At 35.9% G+C, this 21635-nt stretch overlaps 2 protein-coding genes across 2 annotated transcripts in view; both read right to left on the reverse strand.

The window, feature by feature from the left end:
- Positions 1–2296, reverse strand: part of ADAP2 (ArfGAP with dual PH domains 2) — a 10298-nt gene extending 8002 nt beyond the window's left edge. The window contains exon 1 of the mRNA XM_009323785.1: positions 2272–2296. Within this exon, the coding sequence (XP_009322060.1) occupies positions 2272–2296 (25 nt within the window). The remainder of the gene's footprint in view (positions 1–2271) is intronic.
- A 1440-nt stretch (positions 2297–3736) lies between these two features.
- ATAD5 (ATPase family, AAA domain containing 5) overlaps positions 3737–21635 on the reverse strand; it is a 19804-nt gene continuing 1905 nt past the window's right edge. The window contains exons 2-23 of the mRNA XM_009323786.1: positions 19100–20901; positions 18657–18744; positions 17898–18062; positions 17230–17368; positions 16679–16763; positions 16031–16212; positions 15071–15228; positions 14617–14774; positions 14085–14374; positions 13812–13908; positions 12861–12943; positions 12617–12762; positions 12352–12502; positions 11721–11891; positions 10568–10686; positions 9594–9687; positions 9296–9360; positions 8198–8378; positions 6626–6813; positions 5496–6328; positions 4158–4322; positions 3737–3963 (exon numbers count right to left, since the gene is read on the reverse strand). Of these exons, the coding sequence (XP_009322061.1) occupies positions 3885–3963; positions 4158–4322; positions 5496–6328; positions 6626–6813; positions 8198–8378; positions 9296–9360; positions 9594–9687; positions 10568–10686; positions 11721–11891; positions 12352–12502; positions 12617–12762; positions 12861–12943; positions 13812–13908; positions 14085–14374; positions 14617–14774; positions 15071–15228; positions 16031–16212; positions 16679–16763; positions 17230–17368; positions 17898–18062; positions 18657–18744; positions 19100–20901 (5439 nt within the window). The 3' untranslated portion in view covers positions 3737–3884. The remainder of the gene's footprint in view (positions 3964–4157; positions 4323–5495; positions 6329–6625; positions 6814–8197; positions 8379–9295; positions 9361–9593; positions 9688–10567; positions 10687–11720; positions 11892–12351; positions 12503–12616; positions 12763–12860; positions 12944–13811; positions 13909–14084; positions 14375–14616; positions 14775–15070; positions 15229–16030; positions 16213–16678; positions 16764–17229; positions 17369–17897; positions 18063–18656; positions 18745–19099; positions 20902–21635) is intronic.

A 21635-nucleotide genomic window follows, 5' to 3' on the forward strand; every position in this document is an offset into this window, starting at 1 on the left:
CGTCCCTGTCCCCGGTACCGCGTGAAGCGAGTCAGTAACGGCCGGGCACCACAGCAGCCCCGTACCACCGCTCGTTACGCCGAGATAAGCCTTTTTCTGTCTTTGCACAGCACTCAGTCAAGCTAGGATAAGCCTCCCCCAACGAGTTATGAGTTTCTGCTCTGAAAATTCATTACTAAGGGTCCTGTGTCCAGGAGGAGGGCTCATCCACGCACCGACAGGTTTGCCTCAACTCCACCTCAGGTTTGTCTCTAAAAAAACCTAATTTTAAAAAGCCTGTTACCTAACAGAACGGCATCCGTTCACCAGACATCGACCAAAGCATCGATACCCCCGGCAGCAGGGGAGTTACGCCTTCCTCAGCAGAGCTCTGCTGCCCTGCAAGGGCTCAACACCTTATCTGAGAAGGAGCCCTGTGACACCAAAGTGCTGCAAGGAAAAAAACCTGTCAGCATAACTCAGCAGAGGGAAAAAGGAGCATTTCAGGATTTGCAAAGCCTAATGAAAATGTCCCTCTTGCAAGATAAAGCCAATGTCAAAAAGTCTGTGACTTAATATTCAGTTTATCTAAGGAAAGAAAAAAAAGAGAAAATTTTAAGGCGAGGGAAAGGTTTTCAAGATTAATTAAATCAGGAATAGATTAAAAGGTATTAAAATATTTTTCATTTTACTATAGTTTCAGGTAAAACAGTTTGCATAGCTAACTTGCATTACTACGGTGCACTATAATATGCGATTCTTCTTTAGTAAATCTTGTAAAAACATTGTGTAGTTACTTATTTTGCAGATGACAAAATACTATACTAGACATGTTATCAGTTGAAAGTACTGACACATTTTTTTCCATCTTTTTAGGCACTAAATAGCATTTAGTACCTTTTATTTTTTTTTAATATTGTGAAGTCATGAAATAAACAGCAGCAGGAGATCTGAAAAGTTGAGTATTGTTCAACTACCTACATAAAACCTCTCTTTTCAGCACTTACCCTTTAAGAACTGTGCTATACTACAATATAAACATCGATTTAATCTTCCCCAGAGATAATTTTCTTGCAAGCCATACATTGAAGCTCTTTTGCTAGCTTAATCTTTGTGGTGTCCTTACAAATCCTGTAAAATATAGAAGAGAAGCTGTATGGCATTTGCAAAATGGTTATTTATATTCAAGACAACCTATAAACCCACCACCAAAACCACATTGGTCAGTAGCCCCATCATTTTTCTCAGTGTCATACTCGGATGGCTGAGCTTCAGTGTCTTTCCGCAACTTGCGAGGGACATGTCCTTCCCTGCCCTTGGCTGTCAAGATACATCTTGCCCTGTTCCAGGGCTTTTACAAAGACTGAGATAGTCTTGCTTGCAAAGGGATCCTTCCATCCTCCTACTTCTACTCTGCGTTAGTATTGATACAGCATATGCTTGCAAGAATACGCCTAAGGCTTAACTGCTTTTTTCTGTATTACTCATGGAATTGTAGAAAAATGTCACCTTCATTTACATTCTAGAAAGCAATATTGGAATGACTGTAAAAAGAAAGAAAAGCTTGAAACTTGACCGAGATTTCAACAAGAACAACATGTTTGTTGGTTTTTTGTTTTTAAATTACTGTACACCTAGTAATAACTACTACTTCTTAAACAGGGTGTAGAGTCATTGTGAAACTCCAGGGGTTTTTTACTTCTGGTTTCACTGAATTCTTTTGTTTAGGTAGATCGTAGGCATGGGGTTTGTCTTTTTCCTTTCCAGGTATCTTCAGTCATCCCCAAGATGCCTGAAGCTGATTTTTATATTTTGGAAGAAAACGTGTTTTCTGCTCCAAGGAGAAGCTTGTTTTTTCTTACATTACACTTTCACACTGTGGAAGCAATGTTGTGTGCCGTACTACGTAAGACACGTAAGCTAGCTAGATGGGCAGTATAAAGTACTAAGCAGGGCCCACACTATTGCAGGAAAACATTTTGAATCAAAGGTAGGAGACTTCCGCAGTACTGAAATGGATCTTGTGAAGCATTTCCTTTTAAGCTGAGTTAATCAAAACCAGCCCCAGATCTCTTTTCCTCAAGACTTATCCCTCATGGAAACTTGCTTTCTTCTAGCATACAAAAGATGCTCATACTTGATGCATAAAAATGCAAAGTTGCTAGTTTATCAGAGTTCAAATAAATCATCACAAGTAGATTATCTTTCATTCAAACTAGCTTGAGTTGGTTTTATGTGGTAATTGCACACAAGTATCTTACCGAGAAGTGAAATACTTGAATTCCACCTTACCTTTTGGATTCCTTGTGGACACCATAGCCTGGATATTCTATTAAAAAAAAATTCTTAAGGCAGTTATTAGAACCAGAGAGTTGACTTCAAAAGGAGGTAAGTTGTCTCCCATTGCTTTCTACTTTATCTTTTAAATTGCCAACGAATTTCCTAAAATAATACTTTACGGCGCCTGTTTCCAATTTATGTAGGCCCCCACTGTAATCTACTTAGATTGAGATTGCCTTTATAAAGCAGCAAACAGATACACTTCTACTTTTTTATTTTAAAAAAAAATCTTAAAATTTTGTTTATTTATTTTTACAAAAGAATGTACAGGAGTTGCTTAGACCATTGATACTATACAACCGATTAAGATTCTAACAGCCACCACTTTATTTCATTCTTATTTGATAATTCTGGGCTACTGAAAGAGTAAGCTATAAAGATTATTATCTACAATGCGGAAGCTTAAAATAATTTACTGTTTTCGTAAATATTTCTCATTCCTGAACATCTCTAAGACATGAAAAATGTAAGATGAGAACAGAATGTACTAGAAAATGGCCTTCCTTATTATTACAGAAGCACTGAGATAAGAGGAGTACCCCTGCATGGCACCAATCTGACTCAGTTTGAGGAAGAAGAACAGTCCAACTGCGATATAAAGGTGGAAAGCTACATGGTTGAACTATTTCCAGTTAAAAAACCCTTAAACATCATCTTTATGGACTGAAAACATTAAGTTTTAGGAGTCTTACTTTTCATACAACAGAAATATTCAGAATTGTTCCAAAGTCTCACAAATTTATTGTCATATAAAAACAGATTCAATCACAAATAATCAGGCTGAAGTCTTGTCAAATACAAAATGAAGTATAAAAATAGAACACAATATACAAGACTAGAAGTAGTTAAATATTACTGAAACCAAAAGTAACACTGGAATAATTGTTATTTACAAAATCTTGCCTAATCTCTGAGTCCATCTTGAACTACAGTACTTTCTTTACTTTTTTAGGAGATTAACATGCAGATCTGACAGCTGTAAATAACAAAATGAAACGAATTTATACAAATATATGTACATTGAGGCACAGTGCTTTGTAAAGACTTTGTTACCCAGCCGTTACTGTGAGGAGTTGTTTTTAGTCATTCACATTTTAGAAGACTTGTCTCATCCTCTCCCTGCCCCCCTCCCACCCAGGGTTATTTAACACTTAACTGCAAACTCAGAAAGAAACAAGCTTCTTTTATTAAAACGGTCTCCTCAGAAAAAAGCAACTTTGCTGTGGAAGTTGTGACAGTTGGTCGTTACAAAAGGTCTTCTTGCTATGTGATACACAAATCACAGAGAAAGATAGTATGAAGTAGTTCCCATTGATTAGTTTGTGCATTTAAATATTATAAATGCACTTATTGGACAAGCACCAGACGAACCCACATTTCAGTTGTGGAGAGCACTATCATGATGATAGATATATACATTATTTTAAATACTTATAGAAATTTAATATACAAATGGCTCTGAATATACAATAAAATAATGTGGTTTAAAAAAAAATTAAAAAAAAAAATCAAACTATGGTGAGAATACCACCATTAGGCACAAAGTATTTCTGTTGTTAGCAATTTTAAGGGAAGTCCAAAGACAGATCATTTATCATTTGTCTGGGTATTTCGAGATGAATCCCTTCAAGATAATGCAAGAACCTATAAAAAGAAAAGTAAAAGTGACTATAAGAGAACAAAGTTATTTCCAAATACAAGGCAACCCTTTCATTATTTAGATAGGCAAACATTCACCTTTCTCGTCTAGGATTTTTTGAAAAAATATTTTATTAAAATTCTTAACTACGTTGTATCTTGAAATGTAGCAAGATTTAGGAAAACAAAAAAAACCTTACCTTCTTTTAGTCTTCCCTTGCTCTTTAAGCTTCTCAGACCTACAGATACAGCGAAGAGTGGGGAGGTATTCAAGTATGCTGGCTTGCTTATTACCCAGGTTTAAAGGACTTCTGGAAAATACAGTTCTGATGACTGCCAGCCTCTTCTGTGCTTTTTTGTGAATGCTAAAATGGAAAATGAAGCTTTATTGTTTCTTGTTCAAGAATATGCAGTCCCTATTTTGTTCTGTTAAGATAAAACCCACTGGTTTAGAACTCTCTTAAACATACCGATGTCCAAAACTGTGTCCCAATGGATTAGATGCCTGCAACTTCTGATCGTGTGCTGCTTACACAGCATCACAAAGCTGCAACTCGGAGATAGAAACAGGAGGGACAGTAGTTTGTTTGGCCAATGCTCTTAGCTTAACTATAGAGTCTAGTCAGGGGAGGTCTTCACAATCTAGTTATGTATGTGAGGTTTAGTACATCTGCCAGACAGTGTAACTGAAAGCATCTGTGGTCTTCAAAAGTTAAAAGCGTCATGCGATTGGATCTGATATACATTGGTATTTGCCAGAATGTCAATAACTCATGATATATTGGCCAAACTTGGTCACAGGTTAGATGGTTAGCTCCATTTTGACCTTGCTCCTCTGGGTACTGACTTACAGAAATAAGTCTAAGCTATTTTCCTATTCAGACACTTGAATAGGTTTTATTCACCTATTATGCCAATTTCATGTATGACGACTTGTTTATGTTAAAAATAATCTTTCATATCCACACTTGCTAGCAGCAATGTATTCTTCGATCTTTTATAATATATTAAAGGCTATTCTTCAGTAGCATAAGGTACTACCAAAAAATTGCAATAACTTTGCTCTGAATTTTGTTAGGTCTTCATCAAGCAACACCTACGCATCTAATACAGACTCAATATGACCAGGCACTGGATGAAAAATTTGCATGTCTAGTACTTGCAGAATCCATTTCAGTCCATCTGTCTGTCTTGAAAAAGCCATTCCTTTAGATTTGTTTTTTTCTTTTGGGGGTAGTGGTGGTGTTTGTTTATTCGTTTCTAAAGTAAATAGACCACATTAAGGCTACCATTCCTGAATAACATTATAGTCAGGCTATCCAAACAAGAAAAGTCACTTTTTGCAGAGATTGCCCAGCAGTTAATTTAAGCTTATTTAAGCAAAGTGAACAACATATTCCAGCGTTTTGAGACACACTGACAACATTCATCTTGGTATGAATGTGTATACATAGTATCTGAAACAGTCCTACACCCTGTGAAATGCTTTTATTGACAAATAACTGCATTATATTCCAGAAATATTAGCAAAGTCTTACCTTGAATCAGTTGACTGACTGAAGGATACATAATTTCTTGTGTTTGAAATACGCAAAGTAAGTCCCTCCAGTTGATCACTTTCAGGTGTTTTACTGGTACTCAAAGAGGATTCCAAGTTTTGTGAAATATTAACAGAACATTTGTTAAAACTGAGTGCTTCAATAGCTGCCTTTATTTCACTACAGCTCTGGGAAACCCACCAATCAGTATTTTCTATACTGAATTCATCACAAAGACCATTTTTGATTTTGCCATTTGTCCAATTAAATCCTTCATCTTTAGAAAACTCCAGTGGTTCCTCGGTGTTAGTGTTTACACAGCAATCCAAGAAAGACATGTTCTCCACAAATTCAGTCAGTGAATTCAGACACTGCAAAACAAGAGCAGACCTTTTCTCATTTGCCGAGGTTTTAGTTTTAATTTCTTTTTCTTCTTTATTCATTGACAATTTTGATTCCTCTTTATTCACTTCAGCACATGACATAGGACTATCTGATGGCAAAGTTATGAATTCAGCTGAATAGTTCAGTCCAGTATCAAATAAGTCACTGTCATCCAATATATCAAGCCTTTTCTGCTTCTTTGTCTTTTTAGACTTTTTTCCAGGGCTACTTTTTCCAGAGCAATAACTGTTAGTAGATCTGTTTTTCGAAGAAACAATGGTAGTCCTTTGAAGTATAGAGTTAGAGGCTTCAGACTGGTTTGAAAGTACTTGCACTGGTAAGGGAAGAATAAGTTCAAGATTACTATATATAAAATCCACTTTCTTAATCTGGAATTCTGTGAGAAGCTGCATCAATTTATTCCATTTCTCCATGGTTGTGATTTTGTGCTGTAAAATAATAATAGTGAAAAATTTATTAATACATTCAAATAATTTTTTAAAAAAGACAATGTTATTACAGAAAATCTCATACTCCTGGCTTTGCGTTTATGAGGTGAGGGACTGTTTGTTGCTTGCAGGAGACTGGCCCAGTTCAGATTTTGCTTAATAACAACAAAATGCCCTAAATTCTACAACAAAGCTTTTCAAAGAGATTTGCTTCTAAGAAGATGCTATTCATAGTGACAATTACACTCAATTATCTGGCAATCATTCAAAGTACTAGCTAGTCGACTACAAAAATACCTTAAGAAATGTAAACAAATCTTCTGAAGGCAACAGGATATTCTTAAGGCCAAGCAACGTCTCTACACAGCCTGTATCACATTTTGGAAACTCCTGAAGACGTGCATCAACTTGCGAAAAATCAGTCTTGGAATCAGCAGTCTTTTCAGAATGAATTACATGATCTGCTTTATTTGTCTCATCTCCTCCTGCACAAAGATAACATGCTTTACTTGAAAAGAAACAATTGCATCATGAAATTGATTTTTCCCCTCTTTGCTGAAGTTGGGGTTTTCCTTTTCTAAAGGGATTTTCTAAAATAACTGTCACCTCTTGCTGCAGTTCTGAATGAATATAGCAACTGAAATTAGTCATCCCCATGCCCATACATCATCCCCATTTCATTTCTGAAGTGTTGCCAATCTGCCCGCTCTCCCTTCTTTGCAAGTAACCATTTGAAATAGTCTCTTCTTCCTCGTATGCCCCACTAGTCTCTCTCTGTCACTCGCTCACACGCTGTCTCACTCACCCACACCTGTTGAGGATACTCCTCGTATATCCTCTGGGACCAAGTTCTTATCCTTGCTGCCTGCTTGCTAGTTGTCCCACTTTTCTCCTATTTTCAGTTCTGCTTCTTCTAGGCGAATTACCTATAACTCAGCTGAATGGATAAAGAACTGCAAACTCCGAGTTGAAGGGAAACTACTACTGGCTCCCTGCTCTGCCCAATTTTGCTACTGTCCTGGTTCCGGCTGGGATAGAGTTAATTTTCTCCCTAGTAGCTGGTACAGTGCTGTGTTTTGGATTTAGTACAAGAATAATGTTGATAACACACTGATGTTTTAGTTGTTGCTGAGCAGTGCTTACACTAGTCAAGGACTCTTCAGCTTCCCATGCTCTACTGACTGAGAAGGCTGGAGGTGCACAAGAAGCTGGGAGGGGGCACAGCCAGGACAGCTGACCCAAACTGGCCCAAGGGCTATTCCATACCATGGGACGTCATGCTCAGTATATCAACTGGGGGGAGTTGGCCGGGGGGTGGTGACCACTGCTCGGGGACTGGCTGGGCATCGGTCAGCGGGTGGTGAGCAATTGCATTGTGCATCACTTTGCTTTGTATATTCTTTTATTATGATTGTTGTTATTATTACTATTTTATTTTATTTCAGTTATTAAACTGTTCTTATCTCAACCCACGAGGTCTTTTTTTCTCACTTTGACTCTTCTGATTCTCTCCCCCATCCTACCCAGGATTCTCTCCCCCATCCCACCGGGGTGGGAGTGAGCGAGCAGCTGTGTGGTGCTCAGTTGCCGGCTGGGATTAAACCATGACAGCTACTCAGAAGAGGAAAGGGAGATAATTAAGTACCATAATGATGGGTAATAAACAGGTGCAATAAAAATCTAACTTTTAGTTCCTTATGCATATATACAAGGCTTTGAAGTAGCCAAAAAAAACCCCCCAAAACCCTACCCAAATGTTTTGGAGTCTTACAGAAAGTTACCATCTATTCATACATGTCTAAGAATGGTTTGATTTAATCAAACTCATGTTAAGATGGAGAATTTTTTAATTAAATTAAATCAACCTACCATGATGTGCCAAACATTTGTCTTTCAAGCATCCACCTCCACTTTTAACCCAAAATTGTAAGTAGAGAACACTTTGTCTGATATCACAGTTATTTGTGGTTAACAGAGCAGCTAAGTCTTTTACATCTGTTCGTAGATTCTCAGCCAGACACAGCACTTGAAGATAGCTAGCGGCATTTATCTAAACAAAAGTTAGACAAAGACCATTGAAAACAACTCTTACCAATCAGACTCAATAGTCACACAGAAGCAAATTATTCTATTTATGCTTGCAATACATTTTGCCTTTTAATACAGATTAGTTTATTAGATTACAGTTACATTATAACCTCTATAGAAAGGCAGAATACTGTACCAAATCTAAACAGTCCACATCAGAGAATTAAGTTCAATTTAGAAATTCAACTCATTAAAAACAAACAAAACACACATATTCTGCCTATGTTCCTGAAACCACACACACCTTGTTTCTCATCACCAGTGAACAGGTTTTAGTGAACTATATTCACTTTAAAAGGTTTTTCTTTCTTTCAACTCTGCAGTTGTCTGGTAGCCCAAAAGATTTTCAATTTCACATTAAAGAAATTCCCTTTCTCAAAAGTTAGTTCCTTCTGAGTCTCATTTAGGTTTTTCATATAACACATAGTTGCAAATAAAACTATTTGCTATACAGAATACTAGTGTTTACATTAAAGGAATAACCCATAATATTTCTAGAATAGTTCCTATACTTTTTAATGAATGAACCAATACTGGCATAGTCAGCCTTAACATCAAAACTATTACATATATCATCTATGACATAATTTACTACATCCTAAAAACTAAATTAAGTGATGCAGTGATGTTCTTATTGTAATTCTCTCAAATACTAAATGGTTAAGACAATAAATCTTCCCAGCTAGTAATAAAAATTCTACATGTAAAGATAAATACATCCTACACATCCTTGCATAAAACCCCCAAAAATAGTCTTCTGATGAAACAGATATATTACATCAGATAAATATAAACCTACATCTACATTTACATTTCAAACTTAAATTAGTTGACAATTACTTGCTTGGGACTTATCTGCATTTCTGAACACAGACTTACCAAGGAAGGGGTTCTAAAGTTGATCTCTTCAAAATAGCCATCAAACATTAAGCTGAATGTTGGATCTATATAAGGAGATATCAGTGAACTGTCACGACATTATGTTCAAAACTAATTATCTTCTTCACCCATTACAGCGGCCAGTATCTTTATTCAAATACTAAAATACTCGCTTTATAGTCTCCACTCATTTAATTTTACATTTAGGAGCTGTATTCAGCCATCACCATTTAAACCATCTTATTAAAAGAGGCTCTTCGGTCTGTAAAGCCTAATGACTGTAACAAACACTACTCACCATTGGTAGTAAGAATTACAGGTCTCTTTGCAGTTGCCATGAATGTCTTTATTGCACTTAGAAATCCTGCATCTTCATCAAATATTATATCTACCTATAGAAAGCAAATGAAGCGCAAAATATCAATGGCTTTAACAATAGCTGCAAGCTATGAATGCAGTCACACTGTTAATGACTGAGTAAGACTTAACATTAATACAGGTTTCTTGAACATGCATGGGCAGCGACAGTATACACGCTTCAGGTAAAGTTCACTTGTTAGCACACACCACTCTGATCAGTCTTCCCTGCTGAAGCTTACAAAATCACAGACAGGTTGGAAGGGACCTCTGGAGGTCAACGTGTCCACCCCCCCTGCTCAAGTTGGGTCGCCTAGAGCCGGTTGCCCAGGACCACGTCCAGGTGGCTTTTGAAGTTTGTTTTTTTCTTTTTAATAGAATTGCACCAGTGATCTGTAGGATCAGCCCACAGTTTGCAACATTGCTATACCTCCTTTATTTACTTAAGATTACATTCTTGGCTGCAATTTTGTATTCTTAGTTTAAGACTTAAAGACATTTTTGGGCAAGAGGTTAAAGAGAAGAAAAATTTAATGTGGGCTTAGATATTGTAATTACTGGGGTGTTAATGGTGCCTTTGAAAGTGTCTCAGTGCATTTAAGTAGTGTAAAATTATAAACCAACACTGTCGGCATAATCAAAGGAATTAAATTAGCAGAATCCTGCAAACTGTTCCAACAGCAAACAACTGCTGATAGATGTAGTTTCTTTATCTTTTAAAATAACAACCCATGGTTAAAAAAGTATTCATGAGGATGAAATCATTAAATGTTGAATTAATTTAAGAAGTTGATAACCCTCACACTTCAATCTACCTAGAAGTCTCAAGGAGGAAGGAGGGAAAAAAAAGTTAAACTCTTTAAACGTAATGAAAGGATCTATTGCTCACATCAATACATTTCACATGAATTTTACCTCTTCAAAAAGAATGAGAGATGTTGCACTTTTTCTGTTGTGTTCTCCTCCTTCTACTTCTTTGTTTATTGACTTAATTTGAACGTCTTTCTTTTCTTCACGTGAATTCTGAGTATTTCCTGCAGATGGGCAAAGAATTGAGTAGGAAGTAAAGGAGGACTGAAACCATTTAATATGCATTCTAGGCACTGGTTTCAAAAACACCCCATGTATAAACTGCTTAAGAAAATCTACAGACATGAAAACTTAGAAATCTGACCTACATCCTTTTCTAATGTCTCTTGTTCAAAAAAAAAAAAAAAAAAAAAAAGGCAACAAATTTTTTGGGAATTCAACAGTGTTTGGTGAAGGGCTGACTATCTATAGAATTAATTCTGCACCTAACCTGTTTGTGACCTATGATATCTCAGGGGCATGGAGTAGATAAGTCCTTCAAGACAGTGCAATACGATTGCCTGAAAAGACAGGGACTAGACTCGATTGCCCCAATTCAATCCAGCAACTTTGCTCACGCATTCCTCTGTACTGTCTGTGCAAAAGTACTGGTTGTCCAAATATATTATTTCCTTTCTACAAACCTGTCTTTAAGACTTCCTGATTCCATGAAACATTTGGAAATATACCTTCCAATATTAAGAGACTCAAAGATTTCAGTGTGCCTTTCTATGTATTAAAATCCACAGTCTGTAATCAAACATTTACTGGCTTTAAAGGACCTCTTAATTCTGATTTTTATATATATATATATATACACACACACACACACACCACCTAGCACAATGATTGTTCCACGCCAACCTGAAACAGGCACTCAGGTAATATAAAAGTGTGTTTTTCTAAAAACAGATTTTAATTTATCTTCTCTTACCTAAATGCTCCGGAAAAAACCCAAAACGCGCCCCCCGAGACCAAACAACTAAGGAAAGCCTACTGAACTTCAGATAGTCTGTAGCCTAATTAACTCTCCTGTAATACAGAGTAATGACTACTTCCTATGTAGTTAAGCGTATCTGAGATGCATTAAGTAACTCTTACCGGCAGTTGGAGCGTAGTAAGTGTGCTCTACTCTTTTCTCCACAGCTCCACATATACAGTAGTACAGTGTAGCATTTGCGTCTCCAAAGGTAACTAATTATTAAATAGTGATACCTACCTTTATTTTTTTCTTGAGATGTTACTGCTCCATCATTACCTTTACGTTTGGAAGAAATTTTGAAATAGTTTGCAAGTGTTTTAGGGGGCAAGCTTCGTTTTAATCCTGCTGCTTTTGGTGATAGTGGAGGTTTTCTTGGTGAAATAACTTTCTTTGGAGAATACATTTTTTCTGCAAGATACGTTTAATATTAAACTTAAGCTGGAAACGTAATCTCAAACTGACATTTCTCAGGCAAATTTACAGCAAATCCCAGTTTTGTATCTAGTACAGGACAGGTTTACTGTGCTGATTTCTGCTTATTTTACTTCTCTCCTGTTATAGGGAGTGCTTTCTGTTCAACTTTCTATTCAAGTGCCATAGCACTTACTCCACTACAGAAATAATTTAAGATAATCAAGAGTCAGTCATTTTGATAAAGTCATTATTTAATTTGGTATGTAGTTAACCAACAGAGCATTTCTTATTATTATGGCCAGATAAGCTGAAATTTGCTATCTTTTTTAAACAACTGATGTCTAAAAATTGTTTTGGGAACTCCATTCCTAAAAAAAAACCCAACAAAAAACCAACAACCCCTCTCCAAAACCCCAATCAAACAAAAAAACCCAGATACAACCATGAAACTTACTCGGTGACTTGGCACTGCTACAACTGTTAAAAAAGCAAGGCTTATGTGCATTAATGCCTTTTTTGTCCACTTGATGAGACTGAGTAGCTTCTTTTAGTTGAGACAATATCTGTCTACCGCTACGCTGGCAAGAGGCATTGACTTCAAATATCTGCAATGATATTTAATTTACATAAAAAAAATTTTAGACATCTTGTATGACAAATGCTTTCATATCACTAGTTACAAATAAGAAAAATGGCACTGACGGAAGGACTCCACAAACCTTAAAACCAAGCTCCTGAGCACAAGCATATACTGCAGCAGTTTTCCCCACTCCCGGTGGGCCAGTTATCAGAACTGTATTGCAAAGGCTAGTCTCTTCCTCAATATCAGACTTCTTATCTTTAAAGTCAAGGCTGTCCAAAGAATCTGTAGAATTATTTAAAAGAAAAGGAAGGATTCACGTCATTTTTATGCCAACTTTAACAAAGAGAAGCTATATATATTATTTTTAATTCTATCAGCACCTTCATGCTCTTTGTCCTCCTTTTCCCCTTTCTGATTTCTTTTTTCTTCCCAATCAGCTCTTTTTTTCCATTCTTTTAACCAACTATAAAAGGAAGGAACAGAACAAAATTAAAAATTACTGCTGAATAAAGTGAACCAAATTCAGATGGAACCGAACATAAAGCCAGGGGACATCAGCCACTTGGTATCCCTCTCAGAAACTTATCAAGTCCTTTCAGATTAAAAAAGAAATAAATTGTTAAGGGCTTGTTTGATTCTTTTGTAAAAAAGGATTCCTTCCTCATTCTCCATTCTATTAGTTGATTGGTATAAAAACAAGTCACTTGGCGAACTACTTAGCATTTTCAATAGTTTGTTTTCTCATTTGTAGTTTAGTGTTGTTTGTCAGATGGAACCTTAAATTCTGCTAAGAGCCACAACAATAACTTAAACCCATACAGAAAATTTAACTGAAAGCACAAGGTATTAGATGGACTTGAGCGCTAAATTACTGTCAAAAGCAGAGGCAGTGCATCAAGATCAGGATCAGGCATGCTTGCAGGGAAGTATAGACAAGTACTGCTAAGTTGCCATCTCTCATTCATAGTGTGTAAGCTTAAATAACCTGACAAAAAATAATTTTTACTAAAATTGTAAGGGCATTAGTTAAGTATTCCATTCCATCCCACAGCCTAATGCAGTATTTCATCTGTGTTTTTGTTTTGTACCACACCATACAAGCTACCGAGGTATTACTGTAAAAGAAACTATGACCAAAAGATCATTCACGCCAACTGACAATCTGTTTCTGCAACTTTTTGGAAGTAAACCAAAACAAAAGCCACAAATATATATCCTGTAAGTGTTATGCAAGCGTAGTGTAAAATAATTGACTTCGCTTCTTTGAGCATAATCAAGTAATATGATGTTTTGAGTTATTTTAAGAATGGATCCATGCTCCCACTTCTGACCTGTGTAGCCTTTCAATTTCTTTCTTGTTCCCTACAAGTTCACTGGAATCTTGAGGCTGATATTTTTCTGTCCAGAGCATGTCTTCCTTTTCAACACCTACAGAAAAAATATTATCCATTTTTAAATAGTTCTTCATGCAAAAGAGTTGATCAAGTCTAGTAGAATATTAAGACCAGATATGTGTTCTGCATCACAGTGGAAAGCTGACGTACATCATATATACTTTCCCTCAATGCAAAGAGAATTAAAAATCAGACAGGAAATGCAGTCACCTGAAAGTGCATTTGGCTCTGATAAATATTCAGCGTCTTCTGTCCTAACATCTGGTTTCTGGGTCTTGTTTTTTCCCAAACGCGTGGCTTGTCCTGTCTCTGCTTGTTTTTCTCCAGATGCGGGAGAAATAAGGTTCCTGGAAACTCTGGATTTTATTTCAGTCTCTGTACCTTCAATTTGTTTTCTTCTTTTTGATTTGTGGTCTTCTGTTTCTTTCCTTTTCCTCTTAGTTTCCTTCCAATTGTCAGAATGTTTCTGATTTACCTCAGAATTTGCAGTGCCATCTCTGCTTTCTAAGGAAAAAAAAAAAACCCACCACCACATCCTTTTAAAATTTCAAGCTACGTCCATTACAACCACGCATTTGTTTAAGCCGTATTTGAAGAATTTGGTTAAAATGACCTAAAATGTGAGGATCAATTTATTTCCAACAACAGTATTCCTTCACTGACATATTTCTAGAAATTCCAAGTTGCCTTTTTATGCCAGAGAAAGTGAGAATGTGAGTTTATTTTTCCCTACGTAGGTTACTAACCTTGTATATTGTTTTCAAAAACCAACCATTCCGTTTGCTTTTTCAGAAACTTGTAGAAGTATTTTCTCACAGGAAATTGAGAATTAGAAGACATGATCTCATCTAATAAGTCTTTCCTGAATGTATCTGGAAAAACTGATCGGTGGCCAGAAAGCTGTAATACACACACACACACACAAAATTACTTGAAAAATCAACACAGAATAACATTGTATAACTTAAATTGGTAGCTGTCTTGTTAAACCCAGAGATTAACAGAAAGCCTTGAGAATTGTCTAATGTTACAATGCAGAATGGGTAAATCACACACAAGCAGGAAAAAAAAAATCCAGGACTGAAACAGATTCAAACTACAGGATTTTTTAAAACAACAGAAGTCCTAACAACAAAACAATTTCAATTTTCTTTTCATTTTTCTTGTAACACAAGTCCCCATTTTAAAGTACTAACCACAGGTGCAGAACAGTTTCCAGTTAGTTTTGAATTCACAGTGGAAAATTCACCAAGTGAGAGAGTGATTTTTGTGACGTTAGTGACTTCAGTATTCAGTTTCCTTAGCTTAGTTAATAGAGGACACGATGGTGATTTCAGTTTCCACATTGGATAACCTACAGAAGAACCCCCACCAAAAACAAAACAAGAAGAGGAAACTTTCGTTAACAAAACAGAGATACAGTCACAGACAAAAACATCCTACAGTAAATAGGAGTAAATGGTTTTAATTACAGCTTTATCATGTCAAAGCCAAGCTTATTTAACTTGCACTGCATCAACTTTTTATCTTTATTAATTCCACCTCCCACAAGCAGAACAAATTGGTGCATTTTTGCATACAACGCTTCTCCACTAAGTTGCTCCTGGGCTCTGCTTGCTCTAAATAATAACCTGTGCCCTCACCGGGTCTCTGTGGGACAGATGCTCACCAAGGATTTCGTTTGTTTATTGGTTGGTTTGCAAGTATAAACTGTTAAGTGCTATTTTATCTTCTGCTTTTCTGTCATGCCCTTTCATGAGAACGTTTCCCTTTCCCTCACTTAGTGGAAAGAAACAGGCTGCTCTTTTCTCTTTTGAGAAATATTTTGCCTTTGTCAGAAGGAAATGGTTTCTGACCCAGTCAGTCCAACATGGAACTTGAAAGACTAACTTTTTTGACTAAATGTTAAGAATTTTGCATCCTCACTCATAAATGTATACATTACTTTAGCATCAATTTAATTTGTAAATTGTGTATTCAAAAACATCTCACTGGGAACTTTTAAGTTTTGTTTTCTTACTGCGACACGAAACAAGAGGAAACTGCCAGTTATTCCAGTCACAATAGCAAGTTCTGCTGTTCAGGTTTTTTCTTTTCTGCACAGATTTACTAGAAATTATTATATACATTTACACAATGGCTGAACAAAAGCTTACAGTCATCCTTCTGCTGTACATGGACAACAGTCTTAAAACATGAACTTGCAAGAGAGTACGCTTCCATTGCTGCTGCTTTCTTTGCAATCTGCCTTTTCAGTGACTCTGGCAATCCACTCATCAAGAATTCACGTTTTGCTCTGAACTGATCATCATCTTGAGAGTTTTCAGATGCATCTTGGCTTTAATGAAAATAGGAAAAAAAAAAAAAATCATTAGAACTACCAGCTATGTAAGGCTTACAACAGAATTTAATCACATTCACTTCTACACGAGTTAGAAATAGTCTGGGAGAACACTAAATTTAATTTAAATGTAGTAAGTTTACATTTAATTTTAAATTTTGTGTTAGAGATTTTAATTTAAAAAAAATCCACTTTGTTTTTTATTTTTATATGCAATTTAGGATTTCTTTTTCATCAGTCATCAACTACATTTTCAACCATCTAAAATGGCTCAACAATGGCTGAGGAACTCTCAAAAAACCCCCAAATTTTTACAAGCAGATTAACATATTGATCAGTATAAAAACCATGAACACTTATATCACATTTCAATAAGTGTATTTAAATTTGTAGAATTAGAGAATGTTAAAGTAACCTTGAAATATATTTTGATTCTTAAGCAACTGCAGTCTTGAAAACTGACCTGCTTTCATCAAAGATCACAATTGGTTCATCTGCAGAGTTTTGAGCATTTCTGCCTAGAAAGGAAGGTGGATATCCCAGTTTTCCTTTAAAAAGAAATCATGATTAGATTAGCACTGATATAGGATTCTAACCTTGCTTCTCTGTTCACTATCTGTAAGTTCCATTTAATAACATTAGGAAATCTACTTTTCTTAAGGGAAAGTTGAGTATTTTAACAAAATTCATTATATTTCTAGTTATTTCATCACGACAGATGTTATTTTCTGTAACATTAAAAAAAACCCTTAAATTAGAAGACAACAAAACATAGTACACTATTGGCAGTTTTTCGAACAAACATAGTTTTCCCTGAATGAAGAAAAATCAAAGCAGCACGTGTAAATAACCTCTGCGCTATTAACTCATATCATAAAAATAAAAGGTATATATCGGAATATTATACAAAAAATCAGAAGAGATGAATGTACTGCAAAGGCAGCTTTATAAAATAAAGTTATAATAGTCAATAACTGTAATAAAAATTAAACACATTCAGTAAGACCCAATTACCATCTGAGTTCTTCGCAACCTTCAAGTTTCTAGACTTTTTCCCCAAAACATCATTTAAGCTCCGAAGATTCTTTTGCTTCACATTCTGCACTGTAGTAGTGGCATTACTCAGGCTTGAATCCAAAATTACTACCGATTCCTAGAGGGAAAACAAAATAAGAAAGGAAACACAACTTTTCCTCCTTTATTAACAACACAATTTAGCGATCAGTACAGAGAAAACTGAAGAAACTGCTAGAGAGCTTAGAAGTTATCAAATACAATTTGAAGATCATACAATACTTTTATGACTGTTGTCTACACGTAAATAGTATATAGAATAAGATCTCCAATATATGGATGAAGGCCAGAATTACTCTCATCTAAACTTAAATGTCTAGAACATACACATTTGAAACAGACACCTTGCTGTCCATCAGGGAAGAGAAACAGTCACTTCTAAAGTGTGACCATCTGCTGCATTTTATAGATCTTCATTAGGATAAGCTTTCCAGTCTATGCCTGGCAGTTACTTTACTATTTTACATTTACCATACCATTGCATGGATATCTACCTTATTTCATTTTTTAAAAGAAATGTTTGCAAGATAAGAAACATTTTTGTTGCTTAAATGAATCACAAAAACATCAAAATAATTTTTTTTCCTCTACAAAGTACACAGGCTCACTTCATTTTCTTGTAATTTTTTCTTTTCAGCAAGAGCTCGCTGTCGAGATGAGCGCCTCACAGGAGTTGGTAAGTCTTCATTAACCTTTGATCTGTTATGCTGTATAGCCTTTGCTTTTTCAATCAGCTGTTTCGCTTTGGATATATTTTTAGAAGTAGAGCTTATCTGTTAACAAGGTACAAAAGAACAAAAATACTGAATATATTGCTAGGTAATAATTGCTAGGTAAGTATTTCACATATTAGTATAATTTTTCACACTCATAAAAGCGTAAGATTTTTATAAACTTTTATTGGCATCAAAAAGAAAATGAAAGAATAGAAAGTCAGAGCAAACCAAGATGATATAAATACTTTTCAAAAGGGAGTGAGAGCCCTACAAGGGGATCCTCCAATTTGTCCAAAGAACAAATGAAATATGGGCAGTGATGTTCTTAAGCATAAGCTGTTCTGCTGTACCCAAACACTATGTCCCGTCCTGAGAACCTGCAGACCATGAGCATACTATTTTATTGGATTCTTCTGTTATGAAAAGTAGATTTATACTAATAAAACATATTTTAAAATCTAAGGTACAATAACTGTACAATAAACTATCTCAAATTCTATCATAAATCACAGTAATACTCTCTTTCCGTAGGGCATCTGAGAACTGTCATATTGTATTACATTAGGCTATCACAATACTCTGAATATTAACGCAAGTATATGCATATAGTAAATGAGAAAATACTGAAACACAAACTGTTACATAAATTACCTTTGTATTTTTGGAGTTAAACTCCTCGTTTTTCATTGCTTCAGCTTTATTGGATTTTGTAGTCGCATTGATACGTGTAAACCTCATTCTAATTAGAGAAAAAAGCATTATGAAATTATTACTTTGTAATAAAGGGAAATGTTACTCTCAATCTCATTTTCAAAAGCCTTTAAAAATACAGTGCTGCAAACAGAAGCAACCCCCCAGTTGGTGGTTTGTGGGTTTGGGTTTTTTTTTTTTGTGTTGTTTTGGGTTTTTTTTAAAAAAAATCTTTTGACTTCATTTATAGAGTCAACTTTGGTTCTTCTGTATTATTGTCCAGCGTGATCAGTGTTCATGCAGCTTTGGTATGCATTCCAATCAATTTATAATTGTGTCTTACTCTTAAAACACTTGCAGGAAAACAAAGTGCAAAAAGGTAGAATACACTCTAAAATGTTTACCTTATTGGGCTGTTTCCATCAAAGGGCACTGTAATCACCTCAGCTTTATACACGTTACTTTTCTTCAAGGATTGCTTACTTGCTTTTGGTGTAGAAGTCTGAAAAGGACAGCCACTTAATTCATCTTCAGAAAAGGTATTTCTAATCCTGTTTTTTTCAGGTGTAACGTTTTTTGATGTTTTGATTTTCTTTTGCCTTAAACTCCTCCTTAACTCATTCACTTTTGGACTTGATGAAATTCTTACATCTAAGGTGTTTTCCTTAGTAGGAACATTAGCTCTTGAATCCTCATCTTCATTATGACTGCTAGTATTTGAGACATTCATTTCCTTAGTTTCTGAAGCATTTCTTCTTCTGTTACCTTTTTTCTGAAACTTTTTAGGTCTTTTGGTTTTAGTTCTGTTGTTTTCAGGACTAGAATGTGTACGTTTGTCCACGTAATCTTCTGGTACTCCACTTTCTAATCCTTTATTTGAAGCAATGTCATCTTCAGGTCCTCCTTTTTCTTTTGAAGGCTTTCCAATGGCTTGCTTTTGTTTTCCGGGTGCCTTTTTAACTCCACTTTTTATTACATCTGATATTGGTTGTCTAAAAGCCTTCATAAACTGATGCCTTTCTTCCAGAGTACATTTTGGCTTCAAAGAATCAGACCCTGTGGTCTCTAGCACAGCTAACTCCAATTCTTCTTCCTCAATAACTACATTAGATTTTCTTTTTTGAGTAACCTGTTCAGTTTGTTCATTGTCCAAGAGGGGTGGGCTACTTTCTTTTTCCCCTACGCATCCTTTCTGCTTCAAAAAAATAGAAGCTATTTTCCTAGAGCCTTTTTGCTCCTTATGTAAAGGAGCTAATTTTGGGGGAATGGAATGAACTTGTGCAAGGACAGTTACTGTTCTAAGTGGCAGCTGTTGAGATTCCTCACACTTTTCTGGGTCACTAATACTATCACTTTTGTCCGTTTCATTTGCTGTAGCAGAATTGTCCATTGTTGGCTTTGTGTCTTCTTCAACACAATCCACATTATTTTCTCCCTGACTCTTCAAGAAGTCCTCAAATGACACCGTTATTGTACCATTATTTACCTGTGATGTCTTATCACCCGTATGAACTTCAAAACTGGAGTCACTAATAGTAATGTCACACACTGCTATTGTAGGAGATACCATCTTTTTCTTATCTTCTGTCTCCTTTTTACACTTTTCATTCAGCTGGTTTTCAGATGAAAAACTTTCAGACGAATCCATATTTACTTTGTGCTTCATTTTCCTTGATTTTCTTATCCTATTTTTTGTTTCATTTATTTCAGAACCAACTTTCTTCGCATTTTTTCTGTAGATGACAGCATTTGAGAAGTTTTCTCTTTGCACATTATCTTCTGCTAATTCTCTTGCACATTTTTGGTCAACTAAAGTACAAGTAGCAATAAAATCAGTTCTGTCTTGTTTCAGTCCTGTTGTTTCTCTGCTGTCATCACTACTGATTTCTATGTCATGTTCATTCTCAGATTCTTTCATCTCTCTTAGCTTATTATTTAAACTAACTCTCTTCCCTTTCCTCTTCCGCTTTAAAGGTGGTTGAAAAGGTGACTTACAGTCTTTGTCATCAGCATCCAACGGTGGTTTATTTTCTCCAGCTACAACTGGTAATGGAGCTTTCTCAGCTACAGACGTCTTTTTAAAATAATCCAATATATTGTTGGGTTTTGGTGGTGACAACGCTTTATCCACCGGTTTTGCTAATGGTGAAAAATATGTTGTGATTGTTTTTATGGAAGTATCTTCCTCTCGCCGTTTCTTGCATGGCTATAAAAAAGTTCAACATTAATCTTAGTTTTTAAAAACTTAAGATGACTTAGTATGGTGAGATAAAGCAGTACAGTATCTGCAGTATCTATTAGTGACACTAGTACTTTTTCAGAGGATAAAAAACTCATGTCAATGCACTATGAATGTGTGCGCATCAACTTTATCTCCATGTTTTCAAAAGCCATCTAAGCTCAAAATAAAGATTCTGCCATTTCAAATAAATAAAAATCCCATTCTGAAACTTTGAGACCGCCAAAACTGAAAGTGACCGCAAGGTCCTCAGAACAGCTCTGCAGAGATTTCATAATACTAGAGTTCAGAAAGTCTGCTTTAATTTAGACGATCTACCTGTCGGTTACCTTGAGAAGTTCGCCAGATCATTTGCAGAGCACTTCACAGAGAATTTCAACATCCCTTAAAGATGCATGATCCTACCGTAAACATCTAACGTATCTTAAGAAGAAACTATACCTTTTAAAATACACAAGAGAATTCATATCTCATAATTCAAACCATAAAAGAAGATTTACGTGTACGACTCCAAGAAAGATGGCTCGCAAAGGCTTTTATAACTCTCCTAGTTTATTAAAAACTGAACATTTCTGAAATCACATCATCTGAAACTGAAACCGCTTCTTCCCAAAGCTACCGAGGGCTCCGCTGGGGTGCCCCAAGAAGGCCTTTCATGACAGCTCGGCCCGCGGGCTGCGCGGCGCTCCCCAGCGCCGGCC

This window comes from Pygoscelis adeliae, unplaced genomic scaffold (assembly GCF_000699105.1).
Source record: "Pygoscelis adeliae isolate BGI_AS28 unplaced genomic scaffold, ASM69910v1 Scaffold75, whole genome shotgun sequence".
Lineage (NCBI taxonomy): Eukaryota > Metazoa > Chordata > Aves > Sphenisciformes > Spheniscidae > Pygoscelis > Pygoscelis adeliae.